At 40.7% G+C, this 23409-nt stretch overlaps 2 protein-coding genes across 3 annotated transcripts; both read right to left on the bottom strand.

Annotated features, from left to right (window-relative positions):
- Positions 1–3009: 3009 nt before the first annotated feature.
- Positions 3010–4848, bottom strand: clec3a (C-type lectin domain family 3, member A). 2 transcript variants are annotated; one of them, XM_054771685.1, is made up of 3 exons: positions 4267–4848; positions 4092–4178; positions 3010–4021 (listed from the first exon to the last, which is right to left on the bottom strand). In XM_054771685.1, exons 1-3 carry the CDS (start codon positions 4358–4360, stop codon positions 3624–3626), a joined length of 579 nt encoding a protein of 192 aa, XP_054627660.1. In that variant the 5' UTR covers positions 4361–4848; the 3' UTR covers positions 3010–3623. The 2 variants fall into 2 exon arrangements, with proteins under 2 accessions (XP_054627660.1, XP_054627661.1); XM_054771686.1 differs by having other exon boundaries at positions 3013–4021; positions 4092–4172; positions 4267–4647.
- A 173-nt stretch (positions 4849–5021) lies between these two features.
- Positions 5022–23279, bottom strand: vat1l (vesicle amine transport 1-like). Its single transcript, XM_054771684.1, has 9 exons — positions 22835–23279; positions 21926–22055; positions 21603–21818; positions 19042–19184; positions 17754–17857; positions 17227–17282; positions 16905–17099; positions 9303–9386; positions 5022–8143 (listed from the first exon to the last, which is right to left on the bottom strand). The coding sequence occupies exons 1-9, from the start codon at positions 23047–23049 to the stop codon at positions 8045–8047; spliced, it is 1242 nt and encodes a 413-aa protein (XP_054627659.1). The 5' UTR covers positions 23050–23279; the 3' UTR covers positions 5022–8044.
- Between the last annotated feature and the right edge of the window lie 130 nt (positions 23280–23409).

Here is a 23409-nt window from a genome sequence, read left to right as displayed (position 1 = left end):
GGGAAGACAGTCCCTCCAACGACTAGGTTGTAATCTGCACAAGTATCTGTAAATCTGTTCTCATTTTTGGTCATGATGCCTAATCCTTGCTTTAGCATCACCAGTTCATAACCATTATTGTCCTCTCCGACCTTGGCATTCATGTTGCTCAAGAGCAAAAGGGTGTCTGTTTTTATTTCCTGGTTTGGAGTAGATGTTGCAGCTGTTTGTGGAAATTGTCCTTTATTTCCTCATCACTGTTGTCGGTAGGTGAATTGCACTGTATGACTAGAAGGTTCATTCTTTTATGGGTGGTTTGGAATCTCGCAGTGATAATCCTTGAATTGATGGGCCTCTGAGCTTCTTTGAAGAGCATCAGTGCCACTCCCTCTGTGTGTGCTGCGTTTTTATTGAGGTGTCCAGAATAGAATATAGATTCCCCGTCGGCCAGTTTGACTTCTCCTGTCTGGAGCCATCTAGTTTCACACAGGCTGGGAATGGAGCTCCTGTATCTCCTCATCCCATTTGCAATGACTGATGTCTTTCCTGCTGTGTCTATGGTCCTGATGTTGCAGGTGGTGATGTTAGTAGACTACCTAGTGAGTGTTTCCCAAACTTTTTTTGCATTGTGTACCCCCAGAGTCTTTCTGTCAAACCATGAGTACCCCCTCACTCATATGTGTTGATAATTCTCCAAAAGTAGAATGTAACACAACTTTTAGGATTTTGGTCCAGCTGTGCCACAGGTTATTGTCTCCCTGGGGAAACTAGCTGTAGTGCACACGTTCCGTTTTATTGTCTGACAAGACTGAGAATATTTACTTATCTTGGAAATTAAATGTTTCTCCTGGTTGGGAATCACTGACCTAGGGTACAAAAGGTTCTGATGCAACCTCTCCATATGGTTTTCGGTATGCATCTTTATAGTCTCTTGAGCTTAATTGCTTGCAGAGGTTTCATCTACTAGAGGGTTTTTTTCTTCAATGCTTCAGCAACAATGTGGAAACCCCAACCTGGAGGACCAGATGCTGACTTTCGTCTGGACGCTACCACTTAATACCTACCCATCCATGCATTTTCTATACCGCTTCATCCTCATTAGGGTCGCGGGGGCATGCTGACTTCGGGCGACAGGCGGGGTACACCCTGGACTGGTCGCCAGCCAATCGCAGGGCACATATAGACAAACAACCATTCACACTCACAGTCATACCTATGGACAATTTAGAGTCACCAATTAACCTCACCTGCATGTTTTTGGGAATGTGGGAGGAAGCCGGAGAAAACCCACGCACACACGGGGAGAACATGCAAACTCCACACAGAAAAGCCCAGGAGAGAACTGAACCCAGGTCTTCCCGATCTCCAGGCTGTTCCTGTATTGGCCACCGTGCGGCCATAATACCTACCCGACTTGGTTAAACCTGCCAGGACCACGACGAGGTAAGAAGCAAAAGGGGAACACGGCAGATTTTTGGTGTAGATTAAAGTGTAATACACCAAGTTGTCCACTGGGTAGCACAACTGCGCTCTCGCTGTGCTTTGGTCAGCACTCATGTTTAAAAAAAAAATGTACATTCATGTTTTAACCAGGGCATTACCCACCGAAACAGTTAAGAAATTTAGTTTCCGCACTTATAAATACTGTTTGTTTGATCATTTCTTAATGCATGCCACAATTAAAGCCGCTGACGGTGATAATTTATAAATACGTGATAATACAGGTAAAATATACAGCATACAAGTAGGCCACGACTGTTAGAAATCCCACAATTTTTCCATGTTTCTTCCTCAAGCAGTTGAGATTTCACACTTTGCTTGGCGGTCCTTGAACCAATGTTGCCAACTTTGCGACTGTGTCACTAAAATGTGGCGACTTTCCAAACCCGACATATTTTCTCAAAAGTGACTAGTGGCAAATCTAGCGACTTTTCCTGGCGTTGTTGGAGACTTTTCTGGTATTTGGGGACTTAAAAGTGAAAGCACGCATTGTTATGCAGTTTCTGTTCTCACTGAGCAGCAGTGGGTGCGGCTGAGAGGTCCGTCCCATCCCAAAGCAGTCATAAACGGTCGGTAAACAGTCAGCTCCCACGGCACACTGATAGCATAATGGAGCTCTACGCATCCAAAGTGCGAATGAATCATACATGCACAAGGTGCAATGCCACCGGCGTTGAGCTCTCCCTTGTTTTACAGAGCAGGATCTAAAACATAAATGTTTCTTAATCTTCATTAAATCACTACCAATTACACTCAAGCCTCATTCGGATTCACTTACCTGTCAGTATGTCAGAACGTGTGATGCGGGAACGTTGTATGATAAATTAAATAAGTAGGCCTAAATGCAAGATAAAGGTGGAGGCTGGATGCGAGTCCGGATGTAATGCCGCAGGCTGATTGTCTCCTGCATGCCGCGCTACATTGATGCAGTAATTCATGCAAAAGAAGGCCCGGCGAAGTACTGAGTGCATAAAAATGAACATACTTTGCAGAAGTCTGACATTTCTGTTTAAAATATCTATTTTTAAAATTAATCTTAGGTTAATAACATTAATTATCTGTAAGCAATAATCATCAAACTTGCAAGAAATAAAGGCTTGAAATATTTCACTATATGTGTAACTATATAATATATGGATAATACTTTCTGAAAACAGTAACAAAAAATATTGACGTTTTTCATTATACTGTCATTTTCTTTTAGGAGTGCCTGTATAACATGGCATCTCACCAGCAACATAGTGCAAAGCAAACACCAATTAGCCTGAATATCTCCGCCAGCTGTATCAGCATTATTATTCAAACAACATGAGCGAGGACGCTTGAAGTGTACTTTACTTTGTAGTGACATTCCAGTACTGTATTACTACCTCCGTTACAGTGCAATGTACAGTAGGGCGCCCTCTGGTGGGCACAGAATGTAATGTAATTCATAAACGACGCCACAACATAAATGTGTGAAAGGCCAATCAACTCAAAGAACTGTTATATTTGTCATGCATTGGTTTATTTTTTTATTGTCCTTAAAAGTTATTTGTGGGTTTCCTTGGCTAAAAGCAACCCCCCCCAAAAAAAAACGCGACTTCAAACCCGGAAGTTAGATGTTGTAAACTACGGACGGTAGATTAGGACATTTTTGTGCTCAAGTAAATACAATGGACAATATTAAAAATGCAGACAGAGACTACAGAGCAAGTGAATTTGTATACATATTTAATGTCCATGCAATACATTTTTGTTTACTAAACATTTGCAGACCAATTGATTGATAAAAAATACTGCAAATTGATGGTGATGAGCATTCGGTTTGCTTTCATCCTGAGCAGCATCAGCTATTGTCACGTCAGCTTTCTGCACACCTTCATAAACTTGATAAACACTAATAGGCTGCATGAAGGGCTGTCATAATTAGAAAATAATGTTAACAATATAAAAAAAAAGTCACTTATGTTGTCATTTTGTGCCCTTCTTACTTTTCAAATGATTTATCTTAAATTGAATACGTTAAGATGTGTGTGTTTGGCTGGGCATTACTATAAGAATGATATCAGATATTCAAATCTGCCTTTTCCGTCACATGAGATGCTTTACCTTTCATTCATGGATCTGCATAGGAGCTCGGCAAGCCACCAACACCGTGACCTTTAGGGAATAATATACTCACAAATGTACTTTTTCAAGCTGCGACACACCTCGTCGTACCACTTCCCCTGCGCAGCCACTGAAAGAGCGACACAGCTCTCCCTCTTGGTTCCTGTGGGCTGCTTCTTGGAGCGATCCCAGTTGAGGTAGCTGACGGGCTGGCTGTTGACGTCAACATACTGGCCTTCTTTCACTATGTCGGCCACACCGATCCAGAAGTCCTTGGAGCCTGGAGAACTCCTCTTGGCGTAGTCTCGCAGTTCATTGTTCTCCATAGCATCTCGCGGCGTTGCGAGGGTACCTCCCTGGGCAATGCAGTCTTCATTTGCCTCATGGTAGTGCTTGGGTTCCTCAATTGTAAGATAACACTTCCTGTGAACTTTGATGCCACGGAGGCACACTAAGAACGGAGAGGATACATTTAATACTTACTGTTAATACAGATGATGTGGAAAGAGGATAGCACCTACCTGTCTGCAAGGCTTGCATCTCTTTCAGTGAATTCACCTCCCGCCACAACTTCTCAAGCTGCCCCTTCACGTCGTCATCCTCTGCAACTCAACAGACAGGAAGATAATATTAGGTGAGGTCAACATACTGTACAGTATGTAATGAAGACACTGTCTGCTGAATGTGTAAGCTTACCAGTTGCCTTCCTGATGCGAGGCGGGCGTCCAGAGCTGGACCGGACCAGAGAGAAGCACAGGACGAAGAAGACGGGGAGGCCCAGACGTGCCATGCTGGAGACCAGTGCACACAGTAGTACACTTTGTACTGCCGTGAAAGGAGTCAAAAAGTCTTGAGGACGGCCCAATATATACTAGCCTTCTGTACGCTGCCACTGCCATTGGCCCACATGATGTTTTTTTATACGGAGGAGGTGACGGAGATATTAAGGTGGAGTGACAAATAATGCCTTCCTTGTGAGAAATATTGACTTGGGCTACAGTGCACAGAGCGGTGTGTCCTTTCAAAAACTACAAGTTCATTGACTGTTGCTTTGTTTGGATCTTCTCAGCAACATATTTGGATGTGCCAAAAATATTACAGCATGCATGTTGTCAACACAAAACAGAACACTATTGAAAAAGTGTTCTCATGAACGTTAAAATGTTTTCCTGTTGCTGTCTTTATTGCACGTTTGATTTAGACTATCATAAAGCGTATACAGTTGCGCTCAAAAGGATTCAACCCTCATTGAAGATTCTATTTGCAAAGTTGATCAAATGTTGCACTTTTGACTGGTACTGTATGGCAAAATTGTTTTAACAGCATGTTTATTATTGTGTGTGTAGTTTGCAGTGGTTAAAGTGCACCGCACCATGCTGAGATGAGTTTCGAGAATTTTGGTTTCGTTACCTTTATTGCTGTATATTTTATAATAAAAGTTTAAAAAATGACAAATTCATTGCCTCATTGCTTTGCTGATCAATTTATTCATGTAAGCAAAGTGGACAATGAGAGACTAAAATAGTGGCCACGGATGTATCCAAAAAGCAAACCCAAAACCAAATTCTGTTTTCCTTTTCGTCAACACAATATGAGTAACACATTAGCACAAACTAGGGATGCTCCGATCGTTCAGCCTCCATTAATGAATTACTAATTTTATTAGTAATTACCTATTTTTTGGGCGGCCTGGCAGCCAAGGGAACTTGGAATTGTCCTGACTTTTCCCCTTTACACTGCAAGCCTGGCCAATAGCACTCATCATAGATAAACTGAAAAATGTATAATTCATGCATGTGATTGGCATCGGCCGATTTAAGTCCTGGATGATCGAAATCGACAGAATAAAAGACTGATCAGAGCATCCCTAGCACAAATATATGCACACAAACATAAACATGCACTTTTTCCTGCTCTCTGACACACACACATACAGTATGTAAAGCATTTCTATGCAGTACTGATATGAATTTGAAGTGTCTACATAATATACTATTAAATCTTCATAATAATCAATATTCCTTTCGGTGTTAGCTGGTTTTAATGACGTGATCATTTTGAAGGTGTTGACAGGTAAGAAAATGTCTTAAGATAGTTATGTCAAATTACAAAATGACATACCTCATCTGAATAAGACATCAGGGTGTAGTACAGACAGTCCAGCATTTCTATTTGACATCTAAGTGCAAAGATGTTCATTCTGAAAATAGCGAATCTATCAGGCCACGCTTGTTTTCAGGCACTGGCAAGTACAGTAAATACAGTAACTTTGCTCAGACAGGTCAAAAAAAGTTTTCCCAATTGGCAGTCTGACTGATGAAATCATCCTTCTCCTCTTCGCACATTCTGATTTGTTCCCATTTGTCATGTTTGTACTGAAGTGGATTAGAAACTTTACCTTTCAAACTCAGATTAAGTCCTGCTAGAGCAGGGGCGTCCAAACCTTTTTCACCGAGGGCCACGTACCGAAAAATGAAAGGATGGAAAAGGCCACTTTGATATTTTGTAAGCCACATGTACTGTAGATATGCTTAATAGGGTATGTACAGTCATGGGAAAAATGATTAGGCCACCCTTGTTTCTTCAGTTTATTGATCCATTTTAATGCCTGGTACAACTAAAGGTACATTTGTTTGGACAAATATAATGATGATAACAAATATACCTCATAAGAGTTGAATTTAAGAGCTGATATCTAGCAACTTCCATGTTTTTCTTGCTAAAAACCAAAATCACTTAACTTAATAGCTACAGTACAGCATTGTACTGCCAAAAAATGTAACTCTAATGAGCTATTTTTGTTGTCATTGTTATATTTGTCCAAACAAAAGTACCTTTAGTTGTATCAGGCATTAAAATGAACACGAAACTGAAGAAACAAGGGTGGTCTAATCATTTTTCCCATGACTGTATATTTTAAGAACAAACTGCATCTCAGCTTTGTGATATAGGTGAAAAAGCATATTATTAGTATGAACTTCGGTCTCTTGCTCTTTTTTCCTCCATTTTTGCTGTAATCGTCATCAATTTTCTTTTTGTATAATAATATGTATAATATTATGACTTATTGACTTATGACTTTATTCCCATAATGTTGTAACTTTATCCCCAACCTAATATTCCAAAAAATAGAACTTTTTGCATTGTTTGTTTCTCATGATGTTACAACTTTTAAAAAATACATATTTTTTCTTTAATATTTCTACTCTATGCTACAAAAATGACGTCGTTTTTGCTCATAATATTACAAGTTTACTCTTGCAAAATGTTTAATTTTTCTGTTTACATTTTGACTCTATTCTTGCAAAATTACAGCTGTTTTTTCCATTTCGGCTGTTGTTGGGTTTTTGTTTTTAATTTTCCAACAATTTCAACTTTCTTCTTGTAAATTTTCCACAAATGGACACCCCTGTGCTAAAGCCATCGTGACAAAGAAAGATTGTCATACTTGGAAACAAATATAACACATTTTGTTAAGGGTCATTTCTTCATGTTTTATGAATAAATATCTCTTTTGATGGTTTGTTCACTGTTAGCCTAATGCAGCGGTTCTCTATTATTTTCTGTCATGCCCCCACTGGGGGACGGACATGTTTTTGCACCCCTACCCCCCGATTTGAAACACTATTGAGAAACTGCTAATCCATCCATTTTCTATTCCGTTTGTCCTCACTAGGGTCGCGAGGGTATGCTGGAGCCTATCCCGGCTGACTTTGGGGCGAGAGGCGGGGTACACCCTGGACCGGTCGCCAGCCAATCGCAGGAAATGGATAATATCTCATTATTTATCTGCACTGTACGGACTGAACTTCAAATTGAAACCAGCGAAATGCAACAAAATGGATAGCGGTGAAGCATACGAGCGTATTCACGAGTCAAATGCATGCAGAGTACGACAAATTCATAAATGTTGGCAGGTTTACTCTAATACTGAAAGTCCTTCCTGCTTCTCTCGCCCTCCCCCCCCACTATTTGAGAAGCACTGGACTAATGTTAACAGGGAAAACGTTTCAAGTATCAAGCACTTAAAGGCACAATGTGTCACATAACATACCAGGATTGGCACCTAAGGTTGCCTACCAATTACAAGCATGCGTTCACTTTCTCAATGCATTATGCATTTTTTGGGACAAGAAATGTGACACATGGCATCGGTCATCATCAAGAACAGGGAGCATTTAACATTTTTGTTATGCAGTTGAGCGTCTATGATTACAGCAGGTTAATGGGCCTAATCGCATATGAAGTCACTATGAACTGAGGTAATAATTGTCTCACTAGATGTAGCACAGTTTCAAATGATTGTGGAACAAAAACATGATATTTCTTCATGTAACAATGTACTTCATACAAGTCAAAATGTGCAAGTAACAACAAACAACATGAATACTTACAAAAGTACATGACATGCACACAGACTGTACTCTGCCACCGGGACTCTACAAGGTGAACCTCATAGCATGTCACGTCTGGCCTAATGGATAAAAGGCATGCGCTCTTTGCTGTCATTGTCTCCCTCAGGCTCCTCTTCCTCCTCTCCCGCTTCACTGGTCTCAGTACTGTCACTGGCCATCTGATGGGAAAAGGGATTACTGGTCCATCAGTGACTCTATAGTGAAATGCCGAAGTACTCACTCAACTCAACAGTGGAGTGAACCACAATGTGATCTGGAACAGATACAATCTAGGTCTAAAATGCTATCTCTTCCATACCGCGACAAGCCATAACGTTAGGTACATCTGTACAATCTGATGAGCACAATACACAAGCTGTAGCAAAACATCTACAGTTCCTGAATAGGGTGTCATTGTGTTGTACTTAAAGAAGGTGAGCACAGTAATCCCTGGTTTATCGCCGTTAATTGGTTCCAGACCCGACTGAATTTCCGTGAAGTAGGATTCCTTATATATAAATGGAATATTTTGGTAATTATGAGCATGGAAGACCTTCTAAATACAGATGTAACATTATTAGAGCCCTCTAGACATGAAATAACACTTCTATACTCACCTTTACACTCATATTACCCAATATAGTAGACATAGTAACAGAAAATAAGACATATTAGAAATAAATAAGTGTGCCATACTTTTTACATACAACCAACCATTCACACTAATGGAGAATTTAAAGACTACAATTAGCCTAACATGCACATTTTTGAAAAGTGCGAGGGTAAAACACACACAAGCATGGTGAGAACAAGGAAATTCCAAACAAAGATGTCCAAACGCCGATTCGAACTCTCAATCTCCTGACTGTGAGGAACATGCTACCCACTCAGCCACCGTATGAACCTTAAATAACCATAAAATGAACAATTATCAATGTATGTTAAAACATTCAAAACAAATATTGTTCAAATCAATAGCAGACTTACTTTAGAATAAATCTGTTTTAGAACAACACATACATTTAAAACGTTTTCAGGAGGACCTCAAAATGAAAATCACTCATATCACTCAATAATATATAATACATTAGAAAATAAGATTTGACCTCCTCTCATTATTTAGTGTGGTCTGAATTGTAGATTTTTATTGCCGTTTATACTAAATTAGTATCATATTTAATGCTGCGTTGTATTGTACATGTACTTAATACCTATGTGTATGTAAAATAATAACACAGAATTTTGACATAGCTGTTATATTATATAAGATGTTATATTAACGAAGACTTTCACTAAGAGATTTGAAAAAAAAATTGTTATTATAGCAATAGTTTTTACCAAGGGAGTAGGCGACTTCTCGACATCCAGAATGAGTTTTCCAATATTTCCTCTGTCATGAATTCTCTGCATGGCCTCTTTAACCTGGCAATAACAACAACAAGAAAAATAATTACATTAACTCCTTTTTTAATATAAACTGTACAGCAGTGGTCCCCAACCTTTTTTGACCCACGGACCGGCTTGTGTTCCCACAAATCTCCCGTGGACCGGGGCAGGGAGGGAAGGGGGGGTTCGTACATTATAGCGATCTAATTTATCTTATTTATGATGTATTGTGTAAAACTAAGACATGAATAACATCAAACTAAAAGCACAAAATGAATGCCGACCCACCCTCCACCAGATTAAGTTCCAGCCAAGTTTTTCCAGACAGACTATTACATCGCTGTTTGACGTGTATGGTAAACGCAGTGCGCTAGCATGAATTAACTTGAGACAAATGTGCACATTAGCACTCAATAAGTCATCAAAACTTACCTTTATGCATTCCCACATAGTATCAGCATTTGACACCAAATATGAGGTGAAAGAAAAATGGTAAAACTACAGTAGTAGTCCATCTGCGCGGCATGAGATAAAGTTAGCACACGCACAATGGACATGCGTCAAGTGAGACGGATGTAACAGAGAGAATCTGGCCACTTTTCAAAATAAAACAAAAAAAATGAAATCATGGAAATTATTTTTTCTTTCTGTACCGGGCCGCGGCCCGGGGGTTGGGGATGACTGCTGTACAGGACCAAGAGTGCCATTTACTTTAGTTATAGGCATGATCTGTGCTGTAATAAGGAAACTGCATTTGTTAAAAAGTTCAGGAAAACAAGCAAACTGTACAGTAAGTGCTCAACGGTAACAAAATGTGTCTGTGTTATACTATGTTAGAATAACATCACTCTTTTGGACCATCCTGTGCATTCCCCTGATCTAAAGCCAAAGTGGATGCCCTCCATGAAGCCATCTTCACCACCTGGGGCAACATTCCCACTAGCCTCCTGGAAACACTGGCATCAAGCATGCTGAAACAAATTTCTTATGTGATTGACAAGAATGGCGCAGCGACTCATTATTGAGTAAAATTGTATTTCTATTTAAGGGGTGTTTTTTTTTTTAGCTATGGTCTTACATTTTTTGATCTGCTGATGAACAGCCTTTCACTTTAATGGTTGTTTGCAATAAATTGCTTCCTCAAAAATGTTGTGTCTCACTCCCATTTCTTCTTTTTGCATTTTGAAGCTCTGCTTAGAACCTCCTGAAGACCCAACAGTGCAAAATAACATGTAAATTATACTGGTATTAACATTTTGATCAGGGGTGTATCATGTCTCAATATCAAATGTTTGTACAAGCACTACAAACAAATGAAAACAGCATTATTAACGCATCATGAGCAGTGTCCTGGCTGGTCCACCAATTATGATACACCATGAAAGGAGGTGATCCTGATTGCCATGGCAACGACGGTACCTTTAATCTCCTTATGACAAGCCAGTGCATCATTAAAATCATTTTGAAATTGCTGAGGTAAAATTATGACAACTGTCGCTTGTGATGTTTGTTGTTGACATCACTGAGGAAAAAAAGGTCATGCAAAATAAATCTTCTATCTCATTAGAGAGACGCCACTGAATGTGCTTCTTTGTCTGGAAGCCATTGCGTCACACACATTCATTGGTTGAACGTAACACAGGCCAGAAGTGAAAATAGGTCAGGAACTTTGTCTCATGCTTTGCTGCATAATTTCACATTTACAGGAAACAAACACTAATTAAAGCTGCGAGCAGCGTTGAACGGACCCTCGCACCCCCACGCAACTTGGGATTCAAGCGAGTTGGCGGGCATGCGGACGCAGGACTTGATGCCAGTATCCTGAGTTTTGAAAGAAATCAGGGAGTCTCCGGCAGAATGTTGACATGCATAATATTTATCCAGTGGGGGGGTGGGGGGTGGGGGGGTTGTATACATCTTAGTCGATGTATACACACAGTCACGGACTGGAGAGTGACCTAACCCGCCCATCAAAAATTTCGGAACGATCTGACTATGTGAAAAGGAGTTATGACATTTTCAACCAGGAGGGGGTGACACTGATGCCAAGGTGGCCGTGTGGTGATGTCCTGTCCATGCCCAAACCCACCATAAAAATTTTGCAATAATCCGATCATGTATAAGGTAGTTAGAGCCGTTATACATTTCCACCAGTTGGTGGCGCCATTGGAGTCAATATCCAAATGCAGTCATAATCAGATGCTGATCATTAACCCTCATATCAGTTTTGAATAAGCTCTGATGATGTTAAATAACGACAGTCTGATGGTTAATGGCGAGGAGCATTCCACCCACCACATGTGATGAAACTGCATGCATCATATCGTCAGCCTATTTAATGCGACCTGTATAAATGTGCTGCGATTGGCTGGCGACCAGTCCGGGGTGTAACCCGCCTCTCGCCCGTAATCAGCTGGGATAGGCTCCAGCATGCCCCCGCGACCCTAATGAGGATAAGCGGCATAGAAAATGAATGGATGGATGTATAAATGTGAAAGTGATTCAACAAATTAACTCAAGAGCAGTGGGCTTTTGTATAAGACATGCGTTTTGGGGTCAGTTCCTGTCGCCACAAGGAGGCACTGTTACTAATCGAGGAAACAACATATGGATCTCTTCAGGGTGTCATTTACATCACACACACCAATTCTTGTAGAAGTCTGACCTTGGAATGAGTCACGGAGTCGAATTACTTGAGTTTCATGCTGCTTGGCAAGTCTCAAAGGCTGTGCCTACATCCGACGGCGTAGTCTAAATTGGGCCTCTCCCAACTGACTTCAGGCAAGAGGCGGGGTACACCCTGGACTGATTGCCATGCAATCGCACCCACACAACCATTCAGACTCACATTCAAACCTACAGACAATTAACTTAACATGCACCCAGAGAAAACCCAAGCACGCAGGGGGAAAATATGCAAAAGAAAAAAAAAAAATCTGTTCTCAATCATTAGATCTCTGTGCACATACCTGCTTTAAACCAGAAATAAATAACTGGATATTGGACATTTTAGATGACTCATTCTGAAAAGCATATGATATATATGACATGAATCAGACATGTATAGGCAGCAGATGTCCATATAGATGCTTGGCAAATTACCATGCTTGATTGAGAACTGATGAAGGACTAAAATGATTTGTGATTAAAAATAGCTACACATTTGCTTGTAGTTGTGTGTCATATGTGCATTATCATATGTTATCATATACTGTATTCTGTTTTTATTTAGTCATTATACAATGTTTGTCAGGTTTTACTCCTGCATATGCTAATTAAGGCTATTATTTATTATATATTCAGCATTTTTGATCAGTATATAATTTTTCTGTCAGTTTTTACTCCTTTATTTTTTGTTTTCATGAGTGAATAAGCTATGTACATATTTTATCTAGTAATTCTACCATTAAATATTCTTCATTCTTTTCTTTCCCTTTTAGCCCTTTTAGAAAATGGTAACATGGAAACATGTTAAACGTCGGAAGTGAACAATTGCTGAGACTCTGAGAACCGGCAGGATTAAAGAAGCTCTGTCTTTTTCTTACATGTTGAATTTAAATTCAATTGTCCCTAAAGGGACTTGGAATGAGGATTTGTCTATGCTGTTGTCAATCTACTTGCAACTTGCGTTGAAGTGACTGATGTGTGGTCCATTGGCTTTTGTGTAGGAGTGAGCTAATCGTGCAGCAAGAAGATGCACAACCTACCCACCATCTGTGGGAGAATGTCCACAGATGACAGTGTACCACAAAAATTATGAGTGACATCAGATTATTTGCTAGCCAAGACAAGTATATTACTTTTATGAAACTGTCTATAGTTTTCTTCTTGCTTTGTATTTGGACGTACGGTAGCTGACTTTTGTGCAGCTGGCAGGGGATCAATTGCCACTAGTGACTAGTCCAGGTACCCTTAACAGCATTTGTAGTACAGAAGATAGATGGACGGATAGTATTCTGTTTTACATTTCATTATAACTAAGTATGTCTGTTTATCGGCCAACCGATATTATCGGCCGATATTGGCATAAGAATTATTATTAAGAATTATCGGTTCATATTGACTTTCCTGCTGATAATGATATTGGCACGCGAGTGATGACGTGCTCAACAGAGCAACAGGTTGCTGCCTCTGTATGTCTGCAATGTGGAATTATATCCAAGTTTGGCCTTCTATTGTAAATATGCAATTTGCAATGACTATTAAGCACGGGTTATGCGAGGGGGAGGAAGGTTTCTTCCTAATCTCTGATGTTTCGTTCATGGTGCATTTGTGCTGCGTTCATGCGTGATGTGGTGAATGACCCCACTTTATAATTTCAGTGATTGTATGAGTACAGAGTTTTATACTTTGTTACTTTGTTCTTAAGTGGGTGTTTGTGTCACATAAAAATGTGTAGCTTTCCAAACTGTATCACTACCAGCAATGTTTTGGATTCTTATTTGTGAATTTATGAAGACGAACCTGCCTTACTTGTTAATAGTAGGAGAACATGTTATTGTTTAGTTGACGATTGGTGAGACAATGTGTAATATAGATATGGCACTTTTTTTTATAACTTGTATAGCATATTAAACAGTGATTATTTGTGAAATGCATTAGTGGCATCACAATAACACAAGAAGCACAATGTGTGATTATAATTGGGTCAGTGTCCTGAAAGGGGTACCACTGAGGGTGGTACCAACCAATCTCCCGGCTGGGCATGCCCGAAACACCCCACCAGGGAGACGTCCAGGAGGCATCCGGACTAGATGCCCGAGCCACCTCAACTGGCTCCTCTTGGTGTGAAGGAGCAGCGGCTCTACTCTGAGCTGCTCCCGGATGACTGAGCTCCTCACCCTCTCTCTTAGGGTCCAGCCACCCTACGGAGAAAACTCATTTCCGCCACTTGTATTTGCAATCTTGTTCTTTCAGTCATGACCCAAAGCTCATGACCATAGGTGAAATTGGGAACATACATTGACCGGTAAATTGAGAGCTTTGCCTTCCGGTTCAGCTCTCTCTTCACCATGACGGTCCGGTATAGCGACCGCATTGCTGCAGAAGTTCCCTCATTCGTGAACAAAACCCTGAGATACTTGAACTCCTCTGTCTGGGGGCAAGACCTCAATCCCAACCCGGAGGGTGCAATCCACCCTTTTCTGACTGAGAACCATGGCCTCGGATTTGGAGGTGCTGAGTCTCATCCCAGAAGCTTCACACTCAGTTGCAAACTGTACCAGTAAATGCTGAAGGTCACAGCCTGATGACGCCATCAGGACCACATCGCTGCGGCCAGAAATTCTGTCCATGAAAAGTATGAACAGAATCGGTGACAAAGGGCAGCCTTGGCGGAGTCCAACGTTCACCAGAAACAGGCTTGACTTACTGCTGGCAATGTGAACCAGGCTCCTACTCCAGTTGTACAAGGACCAAACAGTACGTACTGTAGTAGCGTGCCACCAATCTGGTACAGTACTTCTGGAGTACCCCCCACAGGACACCGCGAGGGACACGGTCGAATGTCTTTTCCAAGTCCACCAAGCACATGTAGACTAGTTAGGCAAACCCCCAAGTACCCTCCAGTACCCTTGCAAGGGCGTAGAGCTGGTCCAGTGTTCCATGACCAAAGACAAAAACCACATTGTACCTCCTGTAGCCGAGGATCCGTTGTACCCTTCTCTCCAGCACCCTGGAATAGACTTTCCCAGGGAGGCTGAGGAGTGTGATCCTCCTTTAGTTGGAATACACCCTCCGGTCAACCTTCTTGAAAACAGAAACCAACAACCCGGTCTGCCAGTCCAGAGGTACTGTTCCCGACTTTAAGGCAATGTTGAAGAGACGTGTCAGCTAATATAGTAGTCCCTCAACATCCAGTATTATGTACTTTGACCAAACACCGACAAAATGTGTATGCATTGCAGATGTAACCAGCGTATTCTGCACACAATGTAACTCAAATGTAATCGCTGAAGACTGTATGCAAATGAGCTGACTTCTGATTTGACACACAATGTGAACTTCTGAGTATATGCGTGTTATTTCTCAGTTTTTCGTCCAAATTAGACAATAATGAAAGTGACTCCAATTCAAAATCAGAAATAAGCCGTAACGTCCAGGATACGTGTTACCTTCAGGATTTCTACTGATCTAATTTTTTTCTAATCAATTCACTTTAGGGAACTGTTTTTTTACATCATGCTTCCGCAGAAGGTGATGTGTGTTACTGCAGTGCAATGCAGTAACAATGTTTTAAAGAACATATATAGTGATATATATGATATGGTGATATACTGTATATTAAAGTGATACTTTTATTTTATTTAACTATTTTAATTAGCAAATTGGTTAGAAAATAACTTTAAATTTTGCTTGCTATGTCATGCTTTCAGTACCTCTTTCAAGAGACTAACCCAATTACAAGAGCTGCGACCTGACGTTAGTTTGTGGCAAGAGTTGCTGCCTATATATTGGTATTGATTGATATCAATATCAGAAATGAAGTGCTGGACAATACCGTTATATCATATATCGGTAAGAAAGTCAGTAACGAGCATCTCTAATTATTACGGGTGTCACGAGAAACTCAACCTCATGAGACGAGACAATTAACGAGATTGGGGCCACGGGAACGGGTGAGACTAACATTCATTTTTTTAAAAAGTACAATGAAAAAATATGACTGGACAAACAAACTTTTTCATTGAACCGTGTCACAAAACAATGCATGTACGTTTTGAAATGTCTATTGTCTCAAAAATTGGCACTAAATTATATTATTGTCACTATTTTTGTAGACCAAATAAACCACTAATATTATGCTGGTATATATAATAAATAATAATAATTATTATCATTATATTAATCAGAACAATGCAATATCTCCTTTCATATGTCATATTTCACTCTGTAAAGTTGTGGAATTGCCATTTGTGCCATACATTTGCAGCATTTCTTGAAATGCTGGCTTTTCAATGTACTGAATAGCAACATTTCTTTTGCAATGTAGAAAAGTACACTTTCTGTGAGCGCACACAATTTTGCACTGTTCCGCTCCGCAGCTCCATGTGTAGTTTTTTTTCCCAGATGGGAAAACTGGGTCAGGTGGATCGTTTGTGTCGATGGGTTCACCTTGTACATTATTAATATTCCCACATGGAGGCTGTGGCATTTGGCTTTGCAAGGACCTTTTTTCCTCATAACTGTTACTGCATTGCTCCTCACGAAGCTCCACTCATTTGCTGTGTGTGTATGCTGGCGGCCCCGCCTCCCCCCCCCACACAGAGACTGAGACTGTATGACTAACAAGAGGTGTCACGTTGTGAATATGAAGTGTCTAGGTGCTGAACCAATGCACAGAGTGAACACTCTTCCTGCCTGATTGGAGGCGAGAAACGAGGAAAACAGACAGACACGCACATGGCAATATATGGAGGCTGGCAAAATGATCAAGTTCATTTTCATTCATTACGTGATTAATTTATTATCACGAGACAGTATTTTTCTGAACGAGAAATGTCATAACGCGTCGATCTTGCGAGATCTCTTGACACAACTAATTATAATTCTTACCTCCTCCAAAGCCCACAGTGAGTCCACCACTGGCTTTATCTTTCTTTGGTTGTAGAGACACAAAAGTTTGTCCATCACTGATTTCACCAGACAGGATCTTCCCTGCTTGAAGAGGAGGTTGAGGAGCGAGAATCCTGCTATGACTTTGTTTTCCTCGTACAGTTTAATAGGGTTCACCTTCTCCACCTGCCACCACTGGGAGGAAATGACAAACAACATGTTTCAGGGAGACCAATTTTTCATTTGCCATAAAATGTGCATGACATATAGCAACAGGCCCGCCTCCATCAAATGAGGATGACACATGGCACCGCTAACTCACAGATTTTGCAAAGCTGAAGAAACTCTTTGTCTCCCCAGTTACCATGTTTGATGCGCCTGAAAAAACAAAAATAAAAGGATTGCTGTGTGCTGCGCAAAAGGCTGGACAGAGGTGAGTGGACAATAATAAGGAAAGAATGAAGGCTGAAGAGGGGGCAGAACAATTGGAACCTTTCGACCTCATCATCCATGCAAGCATGCTTCTGCACATATAACTAGCACTAATCATTAATTGGCCTGTAATTACGTTGCTTGATTCATGAGGCTTGACAAGAATTTCAGTGATTACAAGAGGCTCAGCTGTGACTTTGTGTTTTATACGTGCAATAGCTGTTTTTTCCAAGCCTATCTGGCTATCAATGGCTGTGTTTTTAATACTGTTATCTAACAGGTTTAATTGGCTGAAAATCTTGAAACTACCCCTTTTAGCTGCATTGTGAAGTTCACAGATAATTACATGTTCTAAGCATCATTGGGAATGACAACATTGTTTACGGTAACTTTTCACAAATAATGTATGCTTCCTACCATAGAGGATGTACGTTCCCAATGGCTTCAGCAGACTGAGGCCTTTGCCTGTGTTTTCCCCACAAAGACAGTCCAACACAATGTCTACTCCCTCTGGAGATATCCTAAAACATCAACAGCAAAGTAAAAGTCCAAATTAAATCATGAAATCATATGCAATCATGCCATATGGAATGCCATCCCACAGCAGTGTGTGACCAGGCTGTTGTGACAGTGTATGGTTCTTCCACATGCTGCAGGCTCGTAAAATTTGCCCCTGTTCTTTCTTCTTATAAATAACATTTCAGACCATTCAAATTTGGCGCAACACACACTCACACACTCAATTGTGCTGCACATTCCACAATTTCATGTTCAAATGGGGCATGCTTTGCAACATGCTTTCTAACAGTATAATATTTCTCAGTAAAACACATTGTTACAACTTCATCTATCAAAAACATTTTTTTATACATGTTTACATGTCCAAAGTGTCACTATGTTAAAACAATGCCAAATGACTCCTACTTACTCCTCCTCCTATTACTACTACTCTTACTCCAACCTAGCTCGTATACAACCCACACTGCATATTGCAATGCAAATATTCCATGACTATTACTGCCACAAGTGATGCAGAGTCCATAACGAGACTGATCAAAAGCAGACATATAAAAGAAGGCATGCATTTGGGGGACACAATTTCCATGCTGCTTTGTGGCCTGGTGGTCTTGTGATTCCCTTTTGCAAAAAAAAAAAAAATTCTCATTTAATTGTACTTTGGTCTTGATCCTGAGTGGAATGTGTGTGGTGCAGAGGGATGAAAGGCATATTAATCCACTACCACTCTTGATATGTAAGGAGAAGGCATGCAACAATAGGTCACTGAAATTTGAAGATTGTAGTAACACATCTCGATGCCCAAGTATGGTGCAAATAGCGTATGCTCCACAAGTCTATGCGCAGGAAAAGTGTGTTATTGTAAAGTTGTCTTAAGCGGCACTTCTTAAATATTCACAAACGGTGAAATAAAGTCTACCCTAGATATCAATATCTAGGGTATCACTAATCAGCTCCAAATTGTCTCGATTGCAGACCTTCACTGTGCTGCTGAGATTAGACCTGCGTTGCCATGGAGACCATGACGACCAGCCACAAAACAGGTGAACCTCGCTCGGTAAAGTCCATGCGATCACAAACAGCCTGCCACTTCCTGACAATGTCATCTAATGCAATGGAATCTCATTACAACAATACATTCAGTGAAAATGCACAGCAGCAACAATGAAACTTATTGCCAATAGCTTACTTTTTGACTTCTTGTATGTAATCAGCATTTCTGTCAAAGAGATGAGTCACAGAGTCTCTGATGGCGGCGTGTTTGAAACTTGAAGCGACCCCAAAGACAGTGACATTAGGTAGCGTGGAGCACAGCTGAGTCACAGCTTGGCCCTGAAGGTGACAATTAAGTAGTATTCAATATAATTTGTGATGACATGATAAATCACATTTATTTGTTGAAAAACAACAGCTTTTCAACACAAAACTGTTCTCAAACATGATGGGATGGTGCATTTTAATGTACTTAACACTCCAATACTATTGCGCAATCCAATGAGATACAATTCTGCCTTCACAAAGTCGACTTTTGGTACCTTAAACTCCCTGTCACTGAGCAATCCGTCCCGGAGACATACCATCCATCCAAACATATCTTCCTAGCAAATGCTTTGGTCTGGATTTTTTCAGTGCCGAAAAAAACTTAATATGGAACCAGGAAAAGAGGGCTTATAAATTATCCACTTGCATCGTAGATCCAACCCGCAATCCGTCCCGGAAACGCAATCAGTTCTACGAATTCGCGAGGCCTGCGTCACTTCCTCCTTTAGCAAATTTTTACAACAGCGCTTCTGTTGAGACGTGACTTGGACTTTCATGTCTTTACTTGAGACTTTGACTCGAGACTTGGGATTAAAGACTTAAGACTTACTTGAGACTGGCAAAACACTGACTTTCCCCCACTTCTGGGGTTAACTATACTGTCTTGATGTTGATTAATGTGCTTGTGCTTGTGGTTACAGTGGTGTATAAATGCAATCCATTGTATTTTGCTATGTAAGGAAAAGAACTGTGACCACTTAGGAGGAAATGTACGGTACTTTTACGCTCATGTAAACATGTAGCTAACTAACATACCGGAACTAAAATATTAGCAACACCTATTACCCTTCAAGGTCTCCTATTATGCTAAATTCACTTCTTAATGAAGCTTGTTGGCCGCACAATCAGCAGAAGGCCTGCTTGTATCTCCATTAGAACATCTCTGTGTGGATTTTGCATGTTGTTCCCATGCGTGCGTGGGTTTTCTCCGGGTACTCCGGCTTCCTGCCACATTCCCAAATATACGCATGTGCGGTGAATTGGAGATTCGAAAATTGTCCCTAGGTGTGAATGTCAGTGTGAGTGCTTGTTTGTCTATATGTGCCCTGCAATCGGCTGGCGACCAGTCCAGGGTGTACCCTGCCTCTCATCTGAAGTCAACTGGGATAGGCTCCAAGCAGTATCGAAAATGGATGGATGGATGGACCTTCAGTGATGTTCTAACAGCTCCATGATTGCTTTTGAAGTTTTGGGTTTTATGACTACTGCCAACTGTCAGTCGGCTATAAAAGTGGGAGTTCTAAGTATTGTGTTTTTCTTCAGCGAATAGGCTAACCTAGCATGATGTTGCTGTTAAAATGTGACTATAATGTTGCCAATTACTGCCAATTGCACTGTAGCTCACATACCTATGCTAGTGTTGCCAACATTTGTGTCCTCCAATCCCACTGCTTGCTGTGGAACCTTGGTTAGCTTCTGCCCTGGTTAGCATGTTTGTCCATTTATCATCAAATATTTACACCATCATTTTGCCTCAGTTTGCATACATTTTCCAGTTAGCGTACAATATGGCGTGCGTTTTGTTGTGTTAATACACTGTGTGAGTCCAACTGTGTTCTTCATGTATTTTTAATGACAAAACGTTCTTGTTAGCATCCTATTAGCCTTCCACTCACTACATGAAAACAGGAAGCGGAAGTCAGCTGCGTCGCGTCGTTGACTCTCAAAAATGTTAAAACAAAACAAGTTTTTCTAGTTTTACAATTATAGTTTTACATGCATAAAACAATTCTAAATGCATCTACATGACAAATTAAACGGATAAACAAATAGGTTACTTTAAGTTTACGTTTGGGTTCACTGGAGACATGACTGTCTCCAAAGACACGATGAGGCAGTGAGATCAACAGGGACACCACCTTCATATTTTGCCGTGAGCGATTTATTGAATTCAATAGTAGTTCTCCCCTTCTTTATAAAATAATGCCGCTTGCAACTTTGTTCGGCTCCATTTTGGGTTATTGAGGTGAGAAACGCTATTGAATTAAAAACCTGACACATGTCACAACAGGAAGATGGTGGTGGTTTATCTTGCTGTCACGTCGTGTCTTTGGGAACAGTCAAGAATCACGTTTTAAATGAAGGTAAAGGTAATGTTCATTTGTCCCTTTCCTTCATCATTTATATGTATGTATATGCATTTCGAACTGTTTTCTGCATGTAAAACTATAATTGCAAAACAATAAAAATGTGCTTTGTGCTAACATTTTTGGCTTTCTGGAACGGATTAATTGGATTTACATTCGGTTAGCGTCCGTTTCGGTTAGAGTCAGACCATCTGGAACAAATTAATGACGCTACCCAAGGCTCCACTGTACATTGTTATGTGTGACATATGGCATCTATGACATTGGACAAGTGCAGAGTTGTGTACCTAATGAGAACAAGAGACTGTTATGTAGCTGATTTTTTTTTTTTTAAGTGACTTACAACAGCGCCTCCAGCTGAGTGCACCAGCACTGACATTCCCTCTCGGAGGTTGGCCACCTCAAAGAGCATCATGTAGGCAGCGACAAAGTTCAGAGCGAATGCTGCGGCCTCTGCAAAAGTCATTTCTTCTGGCAATTTGTACACAAACTCCTCTGGTGCGCAGACAACTTCTGCCCAGGCATTGTAGTTGACAAATGCCATGACTCTATCACCGATCTGAAGTGGTGGATAATAGACAGAGCGTGCAAAAAATACAAGGAACGGTGGTTCAAGCGGTGCTTAGTTTACATATTAAAACAGGTGGATGCTTTCATTTGACCAACCTCAAATCTCTTTGTAGTTTCACCCACGGACTCCACAATTCCGCAGCATTCAAAGCCGGGAATAAGCGGTGGTTTGGGAGGACAGTCAATAGTTCCCTGCCGTACCATCAAATCCAGGAAATTTAAACCACTGCAACACAATAAATTGGACCATGGAGAGTGATACTGTATACAGACAGATACCATCCCTAATTTAAGCCTTTAGGATGATAAAAATGCTCAGTTGTGATTGTCACTGTCAGAGATGTATTAATTTTCATTTAGCTATATTAGAGAGGGATATACTGACGTAGTTCTAGACCACTACAAACTACAACCACAGTACAACAACATGGTTAGACACCTCTGTGATAGTGTCCATTAGAATTGAGTATTATCATATTTGTACAGGTAGAATGTTAGTACATTCATTAGCTGTATTGGATCTCATTAGATATTGCAGATGGACAATGTCGTAATCAATAACGCCTGTATTCATCTTGTGAGGGAAACTGTAACTCCCCGTGGGGTTATATATAGTATGTTTCTTTACCCTGACCACGTTAATGCAATTTTTATGGGCAATGAGTCACAGACTATGAATGCAAGGCCACATTCAATAGTCAAGTCTCTCTGAATACAAAATAACACAAACGTATTTTCCAAAACTTTTTAACGGCAATTGGAATAAAAAAAAAAGATGCCACAATTTAAATGAAACAGAAGGACAGAATGTGCTTTAAAAATGCCTCAAAACAGGTTGCCCATTATTTACAATAAGCAAGCCCACCCCCTCACAGGAAAAAAGACCTGTGGCTTCCAGGGCTGTATTTCTCTCTCTGTCCATGTGATGTGTGTAAATCGCAGCTCTTTAAACGGTTCCATTAACAACATTCATGTTCTGTAATGACATGAAATGTGCATATTTACCATGCTTTAACGCGGATCTTCACTTCACCACGCTGAGGCTCTGGCATTGGCTTCTTTGTCACACGGAGTTTGTTGAGCCCCCCAAAGCCTGACAACACCACCGCCCGCATCTCTTTAACATTCCCGGAAGATTCTACGCCTCCCAGCTTCTTCGCAACGTCTCTGTCTATCATGCACTCGGTTTCCTCCGTCATATCTGGTCCTTCTTGTGCCATGTCGGAACCCGGCTGGTTCTTGGTGTTGGTGGTTTGCGTCTCCGCGCCTCTTCAAGGCTCACTGATGTGCGCTGCAGCCTGCACAGTGGCGCTGTATGCTGAATCGCAGACTTTGCTCACGTCTGATGCCGGCATCCACACACACACTCATGCGTGTACAACCCCACATAATCACATCATTATTGTTATTCCAGCTCCTTGAACATTTCCATTTCCAATAACTTGTCGTAATTGGTGCATGTGTTCACCATATCGACATAGGATTGAATGGGAAGTGCGCTATCTGCTGGTGTAACGCATATTACATTTGCATTACGCTTTAATGAAACTCATTCATCGCTAGTGCAGATTGAGTCATTC

Source organism: Dunckerocampus dactyliophorus, chromosome 3 (genome assembly GCF_027744805.1).
Source record: "Dunckerocampus dactyliophorus isolate RoL2022-P2 chromosome 3, RoL_Ddac_1.1, whole genome shotgun sequence".
Lineage (NCBI taxonomy): Eukaryota > Metazoa > Chordata > Actinopteri > Syngnathiformes > Syngnathidae > Dunckerocampus > Dunckerocampus dactyliophorus.
The sequence above is the reverse complement of the archived record's forward strand: the minus strand, read 5'-3'. Positions and strand labels throughout refer to the sequence as shown.